Raw genomic sequence first — 9205 nt, forward strand, 5'->3', positions numbered from 1 at the left:
CGGTGGCCGAAGAAATCTCCCGAAACGTGGCGACCGTCCCAGATCCCCTTCGGAGGTGGGGTGTGGCGCGGCCTGGCGCCGTGGGCTGAGGTAGCTCCGAGGCGGGGTGCCCTCCTTCTGCCCGTCCTCCGGCCTGGACTCGGGTCTGGAACCCGGCCCTCTGTGCCCCAGGAGCCCAGCTGGCGTTGTGCTGGAGTTCCTGATCCCTTGCGCCTAGGAGGCTGCAGTACCTTTTCCTCGCTTTCTGTGTTCTTATTAGAGCTTTTAGCAAGGTATTTTGTCGTGTGGCTCCTTTCTTTTAACTCCTGGAACAAGCATGTAATCTGCACGGGTGAACCGCAAATAGCTAGTGGGCTACGTGAATGAGAATCGCTGGTGTGGTTTGGAAATGGAGATAAGCACCAGTGCTGTGCATGTTTAGCAGGAAGCTGCTGTAGTTAAGAGTTTGTGTCTAGATTCGTATGGTCTGCTTCCACCCCCAAAATAATGAAAACTTCTTGTCTTTTTTCTTTCTTTCTTCAAATTCTTTATAAATATGTGAAAAAGCCACTATTTGCCTTTCTTTATAATGGTTACCTAGAGGTTTGATAAGAATGGAGATTAAGCTAGATGTTCTCATCTCTACATGTATCAAGCAGAGAAAACCATGGCCTCGTATCTCGTGGCTTGGACAGGTAAGCATAATGAACTTTTATTTAAATAAAATTCGTAAGAGTGTAGGGGTTTTAATTATATAATACTTTATCCTTCCATTTGGGGGTGACGTGGTAAAAAAAGCCTCAGGAATTTGAATGGATCCCACTTAAGAGTTACTGAAATAAATGGCTTATTTTTCTGTCTTACTGACAACAGGGAGTGGTTTTTTTCTTTCAGGTTTGTTTTTATTCTTTTCCACCAAAAGACCTGTCCCTTATATGAGATCAGGTTTTTTGGATTGTTCTGGTTATTCGTAACCTTTTTTACAGTACATTGTTGGAAATGGTGAACAAAAATTTCTTCCCATTCCATCCTGCATCTGTTGAAAGGCATGCTTTCTTAAGCTGTTTTGATAAAATGAGACTAATTATGTTTTGCTTCTTTTCTGATATATGATTTGCATTTTAAGTAGGTAGCCATTTAAGGCTAATTCTTTCTTCTATTGAAATAATTGTCAAAAATCTCACTAAATTAAACACTCAGAGGTGAAATAGTTAGTGTCTAATTTGTTGTTGTCATTTATGGGCAGGTAGTTCAGTTGAGTGACTTTGAAGACCTTTCTAATAAAGACTGTAAAATTAGTTTGACAGTTTGAAACCTGTGAACCAAATTCATCATCTGTATCGGTTGATGTTAGATGCGATGTTGTACTGTAAAGCAAATAGGCCAAAGGATGAAGTTAATGTGGTAATTGCAGCTGTAACATAATTTCTTTTTAAAAAATTATTTTTCCCTAACATTATTTATCTCTGCATTATTTTGCAGGCTTACATAGAAAATAGTGTTTTAAAAAATAAGATGCTCATCTTTCTTTCAACAGGAAAAAGAGGCTGTTTTCCTTCTAGATGATAAACGTATAAATGAAATTAACCTGTCATCAGGGAAGACAAAGAGGAAAATCCCTCGGCTGCAGTCATTGTTGAAAAATGTAGTTGTTTTAACAACATCAAGAAATGGTTAAGTATAGTATCTTATATATTATAAACTCATGTTATTTGTAGTTGTAACAGTTTAGAAAGGTAGAACATCTGAAGAATGTGCCAGTTCATTGTCAGTGTTAGAACTGTGGCTAAGATGGAAGAGAAGTAATTTTAAGTACTTTGCTGTAATATCCTTCAAAACATCTCTCCCACAATGAACACAGGTGCTTGGTTGGCGGGAATGCTTACAACAGGAGAGCTGTTTATTTGGAATAAAGATCTGGACTGCTTGAAAATTGTGCCAGCAGTCGAAGAATCTAGGAAAGTAGTTGCAGCAGCACAAGGTAGGTTTTTTTCAAGTAGTCTTTTGAAAAATGGAATAGAGCAAAAGTGGTTTTCCTTTGGTTAAGTGGTGTTGCGCAGGTAAAAGCTATATGCTCACTTTGTTTTGCGTTTTTATAATTTGTGTGCTAGCTAAGCTTTGACAAATTTCCTTTTTGTTACTTGAATGGTACAATCTCTTGTCAGTAGTAATGAATGTTGAAATACAGTAAATATTTTAAATGGTTAGTTTTTAACTAGAAGAACATTCCTTACTAGGTTATCAATACCTCAGAGTAGGCATACACCTGATGTAAACCGTATGCACATGATAAGTTTTTTCTGTAGGTAGGTTTTTATGACAAGTGCTAACTGGAGAGAATAGCGTGAAGGCACATATTTGCAAACTTAAGTATCAAATATTGTCATGTATTGAGTAATCTCACTGATACCAGGTTGGACAGTGAAGTACTGTACAAGCAATTCTGTAATTTCATGGAAAATCAGTACTGCATTTAGGAGCTGAATGTAACAGATTTTAGAACTGTTAAATGCGGGAGCAGAAACTATTCTGACTCGTTGTATTTGTTGTTTTGATTTTTTTTCCCCAGAGTGTTTGATGAGATTGTACTTGTATGTATCCGGAGATGGCAGAAAGGTGCTATTAACTACTCCTACAGCATGTGTCTTTTTGTGGGAGGACACAGAACATGAAAATACATCTTATAAAAATTCTTCTTCTGGGCGTTGGACCCAGGTTTTGCCTGATGAATCAGTCGTGTTGCCTTCTACTGAAGAAAAAGAAATTGGAGTGCATGTTGCTTTCATACAAAATGAGGTAAAAAGTAAACCCTAAAGCAGTCATTTAATCTCTTAAGTAAATTAGAGCCACAGAAGCTACAGTGAGTTTTGAGAATGAGTGGTATCTGTCTCTTTGGTGTTGTGTGTAGGCTTTATTGTTCTGTTCATATTAGATGTACCAACAAAATAAGAACAACCATACTGGATCAGGTCAGAGTTTTTATGGACCAGTAATATTCTTGCCAGTCTTCATATTTCTCAATGACAACATTATGTGATTTGATCTGAATTGTAATACCTGTTGGTCTAAATATAGAAATTATTAAAGAGAAAACTGTGTAACCAGGTTTTTTGGGTCTGTTCTGGCTTTGCTTGTCATTTTTTTTCCCACAGATTCTAGGTGATTGCTGTTTGTGCTCTTTTGTGTTTTACTCTGGAGAATGTTTGGTGCTCACATTTTTGATTCTTCAATGGCATGAAAGTAGCTTTAAATATGTTAGGTAAGTTCAAATATATTTGAAGTTACATAAGCTTAAGAGGAAGATTTTTATTATGAAGCGCTTTATGGCTCGGATTCAGAGCTGCAATTGAACACATTTACATTGATGTCCAATTAGCATATGGTTACAAACAGCTATTTGTGTTTGCATGTCTGTGTTCACAGCATGCAATGTGATGATCCACATATGGACATATATGGTCATTTTCAAGTATTTAAAAGTGGTTGTTGCAGTGTTTATGTTTATATTCCATACCTCATTATTAACTTCTGCTTAGATAAAACTGAGTTCATTTATCACTGTATGTGGGTGGGTATGTATACATAGACATGCCTGCACACATGTGTGCATTAGTGTTAGGGAGTTTTTTGCATCATGTTAATGGAGTTTCCTTTTCTTGTTTTTCTTATATTGCTAGTGCATACTGTGCAGCCATGAATGCCCTGAATACCTCTTTCTCTTCTTTATTATGCATGTTTGGATATTTTGTTTGTCTGCTGTTCCTCTTTTCATCTCTTATGCCTACTCTATGTAAGAGGGGTTGTGCATTTCTTTATCTGGGCTGGGACCATATGCTGAAATAGTTATACTGATACAGCCACTTAAAATTTAAATGGAATAATAATCTTGGCTATAGGCATAGTCCATTCCTCTTCCTAAGTGAGATACACATATGTATAAGTTTAAATGGATATGTCCTCTGCAGTATAATTTGAGTAACTTGCTAAAATTTAGTCCTGCACTTGATTGGGTACAGCTGCTTTTGTTAAATGATGCTTTTTTGATACTAACTGAGTAATGATGTTCTCCTTGCCCTACTAAGTGGCGTCACTCTGCAGTCAGTTTGCCAGTAGCATGGTCTGGTCTTTCTGGTAATATAAAAAATGAAATAGAGCATAACATTCCCAGTGTAGAAGTACATACATATACTGTAGTACTTGCAGCCTGAAATTGTAACCATGTTTCTCAGCCACGTTACTCATAATATCTTTATGCCAACTATTACTCAATTTCATTGCTTACTATGGCTTAATTAACTTTTTCATTTTAATGCTTTATTTTTTGTTCATTAGGTGGCATGCTTCCCAATGGATTTTTTCATGTGTTCTCTATCATGTTGTGAATCTTTTTAGTATCATAGAATGGTTTGAGTTGGAAAGGACCCTTAAATATCAGCTAGTCCAACCCTCCTGCCGTCGGCAGCAACAACTTTCACTAGATCAGGTTGCTAGAAGCCCAATCCAACCTGACTTTGAACACTCCCAGTGATGGGGCATCCACAACTTCTTTGTTCAGAGCAGCATGCTGTTGATTTTCATTTTGGAATTCTGCGTATTGTTGTGTTGATGACATTACACTGTCTGAGAAAGCTATTCCTGGTTAGAATGCGAGTGCCTTAATTATATGGCATTCGTCTATATTTGTTTGCATGTTCTATACACACAGCCCAAATTCATGTCTTGTAAAAGTAATTCTCAGTGCAGTGCTAAGGCATAATTTTTAAATTCATGTAAATACAAAATACTTTTTATTTGTAAAGTTTTTGAGGAAAAATAGGTGGTTTTTTTAGTTGTTCATGCTTTATGTGTTTTTGTCTTGCATGTTTTTTCACTAAATACGAATCATCGCATTGACCTTAACTGAGTAACCTCTTGGTTTTGTTCTCTCTTTTTTGTTTTTCAGTTCTTTGCCATACCAGATCCACTGGGAACAGCAGACTTGTTCTCTTGTTAATTTGGTTCCTCAGTGTGTGTCTGTAAAGTCAAGAGGAGCTCTGCTATGTGCATTTGCAAGAGATGGACTTCTGCTTGCAGTAGCTGTTAATCAAACTGATCCAAAGGTTTGAATGATAGACAGTATGTAATCTAAGCTAATAGTTCAGTTTGAATGAAGTGGTAACAAGGATTTAATAACACATTTTTAGGATTGATTTTTCAGTGTTCATATTGATGCATGTGATTATGTTCACATTGACATTCATAGCTAAAAAATTCTGCTACATCCTGTAGTTTTTTGAATGCTGTTGTTCATTTAAGAAATCCGTGTATGCTCCTTTGTCATTTCTGAACTCCAAGAAATACAATGATAATGAAATCAATTTCAGTTACCGCGTTGTATCTGCAAAGATTCTGAGTGGTTCTCAGTCAGGCGTCGGCCTAACATGTATTGGAAGTTGTGTTCCGACTTCATAATGTTATTCCTTTAAACAACTCCGAGGCCAAATCTTCATGTTTTTACGGCTAATGATGGCCGGGAATATGGACCAGCTTATTTAGTGTACCAGCATGGGATGGTGCAGTCCTTCAAAGCTCCAGTTGCTATTCACCGATGAGACTAAAGAAGAGTGTTCTTAAATTATTTTGGGGGTTTCAAAACAAGTTCTATTAAAAGGAATATTGAGTTATATATTGAGTATATAATAATTATTTTTCAATTGTAGAAGTAGTATAGGAATTAGTAAATACTGTAAACAGTAATAAATATTGAAGTGGAATGTCAGTTTCGTGTATAATATCTAGTATATCAAATGTAATGCGCAGGGTGCTAGTAGAAACCATTTTTACAGTAATGACATTTTGATACAAACATGTATATTTTCTTTCCATTTACTCTCTTTCTAGGCAACTCAGGTTTTGTTTATAAACACATTGAATTTTGTAACTCTTTCGGGTAGCCTTAAAGGCTGTAGTAGCAAGAACAGTAAGGTCCCATCCAAGTTTATCAGGTAAGTCAGTGATGTTGTTCCTGCTGCTGTTATGGATTTTTGCTTTTGTATTGTGGGGTTTGGTTTGGTTTGTCTTGTTTTTAAATATCGTAACTTTTTGACATGGAAATTTGACAGAGAAAAATCTTTTTTTGTACCTAATTTAGATCTTATTGGGTTGGTGATATGAGTTGGACTCCTGATAGCCTTTTCTTGGCTTGCATGTTAAAACGTGGATCTTTGATTTTGTTGACATGTATGGGTGAATTGCTGACCTTGATTACTTCTGGCTGCTCTGTAGAATTTGGACCAGCGGAGTTTATTCCATTTCATCCACTAATAACATACAGGTAAAAAAAAGATGGATAGTGTGCAGATGCAACATCTGATTAGAACATTCAAAACATCATGGTACCTTCTTACACTGTCTGGTTGAAAAATCAGATAATATAATAAAATACTTTAGCTATGTTTATTTATTGAATGTATGCAGCTACTTTGTTTTCAAATTATTTACTAACTTTTGTACTATTAAGAAATAAAACCCAGTAATTTTATACATTATTTCAAAGTATTATGGGGCTAATATTAGAATATACAAACAAACAGCTTTCTGGAACTCAGTAAGGACTGATTTCTTTATAAGAAAAGACTTGGTAAGACCTCTTGTATAAGAGAAGACGTGTGTTGATATCAGCTATTTCTGTTGAATGTCTGAACTGATTCTGAAATACTAAGAATCAGATCTTGGGGGACTTTGGTTTTCGTACATGACTTTGTTAGAAGTTACTTAGAATTTCATCGTCAAGCACTTGTTGTACACGGTAAGAGCTAGATAAGAAAGTGTAATATAGAAATTTAAAGTAAAATTGTGAAAAAATACATGCAGTACTTACTAATGAAATAAGAGAATACTGAAAGCTGTTTTTATTTTTCTTTAAATTAAAAAAGTTGCAAGTGCAGCAAAATACTGGCATCTTGCGAGCATAAATAGTGTTATTGAGAGTGCTCATCCTGCAAAAATTTAGACTCTTCCTTAGAATTCTGAATGGACCTACTTGGGACAATAGTGTGAGTGGTATTAAATGTTAATAGGTTATTTCTCCTCTATTCTTTCCATTATTATTGCTTCTTATTTTTTTATGTATCTTTCCGTTAGACAGCAGCACTCTTTTTGTCAAGACTCTAGTCAGTCTCTTGGTTCTTCAGCTTCTGAAAGTGATGTTATGAGACAGAGATTCTCTGTTGCTTCGCATTCAAGATTACCCTACCTCATCGTGTCCGATGGATACATGATAACGGTGCTTAGATTTTCTAACAACTTTTCACCATCAGGCTTTATAAGATCCCTTTTGCTTGACTCAACACATCGGCTTGAAAATATTAATCAAAATTTGCTGAACTCCAAGGTAGGGTTATGAATTATTTTTTAGGCTTTAAGTAAAAAACTGTGTATGTATAAAAATGTGTAATTTTTAAGCTGCGTACCCCAATTTATTTTACTGTGATATTTATATAAATTCCTTTGAATTATATTTTGAGAATAATGTTGATCTGAAAAACAGTGAATACACAGTTTTCTCCGAAATTTTCTTCCTTTGATGTCTGGATGACATTTCAGTAAAATTTAGTAAATGCGACAGTCTTAACTGTCACTATATATTCCTGGAACTGTAAAAGAAGTTGCAGTTTCTATATCTATGGAGTTGGTTCAGAGCATTAACAAATATTACATTACGCTGATCAACTCATCCTTTCAGAATGTTGCAGAAAGGATTCCGTAAAACCTCTCTCTATCTTAGGCTGCTGCTATTTCAGAGCAGTCAGCAACAGTCCCAGTGGTGCTGTGTGCATGTGTTCACTAGGTCCTCAATTGAGGTTGTGAATTAAAGCTTCCTTAAAGTATTTTCATTTCCTTGTCTGTCACTTCTAAATAGAGCTAAGTCTGGGAGAAGGGAAACCTTTGAAGAAAGAGGTCCTGCAACCTTTGCCAACCACATAAGATATAATAGATCTGAAGTTCAGGATTTTTGCATTTGCTGATGGAATAGAACTTATCTTCCAATTCAGTTTGCATTTTGGAGTTTTGGAGAAGTGAATTAGGATGATATTAATGCATAAGCTAGAAGAGTGGGCAAGAATGTAGGGATTTAAAGAGATACATTACTAGCAAGAATGCTTCAAGAAAGCCCTATGTACTGGCAGACTTCAGGATCATTTCAGGGATCAAGAAAGCATGTTCTTTCAGCATAAAGCCAAGTAAAGTAGTCTGGTGCGGAGAAAATTCTGCATTGCTGAATCATGGTCAACTGATAGGTTGTTTCTGTGTAACATATGCCTGCTTACCTGTTCTCCTTTTCTGTCTAGGACTTTTAAACTGAAGCTTTTTGCAGAAGGGACCAGTTTCCTTGTTTTGTTTAGAAGGTGCCTGGTACTATAAACAGATAATATTTTTGTGTTATTTCTTTTAGTTGGAAGGGAGACCTCTATGTTTACGATCACTGTTGTCTTTAAAAGCTAGTCTTTTAAAACACGCTCAGAACCAAAGTTCCATCTTTTCCATCATTCCGAAATTCCTGGAAGAAGGCACCACAGAAATGAGTGAGAAAACCATGGATTTACTGGTACTTAATATCATTTTCCACATAGAATTATGCAAATTATTCAGTTTTAAGATATCCTAAATGTAAAGAGTTGGGGCTTTTTTTTTTTTAATAATATAGGCATATTTGCTCCTACCAGGAATATTTAAAGTACCTTAGTATTGGTTAAATTCTCGTTTTATTTATAGATGCGAGGAATGTTGTTCGTTCTTTTTCAACTGATGCTTGATTTTTATTTTCAAACATCTTTTTTCAGCAGTATATTACCTTTTGAAAAATGTCATAGAATGAATCATAGAATCATAGAATGGTTTGGGTTGGAAAGGACCTTAAAGATCGTCAAGTTCCACCCCCCCTGCCATGGGCAGGGACCCCCTCCACTAGACCAGGTTGCTCAAAGCCTCATCCAGCCTGGCCTTGAACACCTCCAGGGATGGGGCATCCACAGCTTCCCTGGGCAGCCTGTTCCGGTGTCTAACCACCCTCACAGTGAAAAACTTCTTCCTAATGTCTAGTCTAAATCTACCCTCTTTCAGCTTATACCCATTACCCGTTGTCCTCTCACTACACTCGCTGATAAAGAGTGCCTCCCTGTCTCTCCTCTAGGCCCTCTTCAGGTACTGGAAGACTCCTATTAAGTTTCCTTGGAGCCTTCTCTTC

General features: G+C 36.4%; 1 protein-coding gene across 1 annotated transcript; it reads left to right on the forward strand.

Annotated features, from left to right (window-relative positions):
• Positions 1–593: 593 nt before the first annotated feature.
• Positions 594–8566, forward strand: LOC104469821 (chromosome unknown open reading frame, human C5orf42; the record flags this gene model as incomplete). Its single annotated transcript, XM_010084527.1, has 10 exons — positions 594–674; positions 1517–1652; positions 1841–1960; positions 2549–2775; positions 3132–3238; positions 4922–5078; positions 5860–5963; positions 6110–6292; positions 7102–7351; positions 8414–8566. Coding segments are annotated over exons 1-10 (1518 nt in total), but the record flags the coding sequence as incomplete, so codon positions are not given.
• Positions 8567–9205: the final 639 nt, after the last annotated feature.

Source organism: Pterocles gutturalis, unplaced genomic scaffold (genome assembly GCF_000699245.1).
Source record: "Pterocles gutturalis isolate BGI_N339 unplaced genomic scaffold, ASM69924v1 scaffold53945, whole genome shotgun sequence".
NCBI classification, from domain to species: Eukaryota; Metazoa; Chordata; class Aves; order Pterocliformes; family Pteroclidae; genus Pterocles; species Pterocles gutturalis.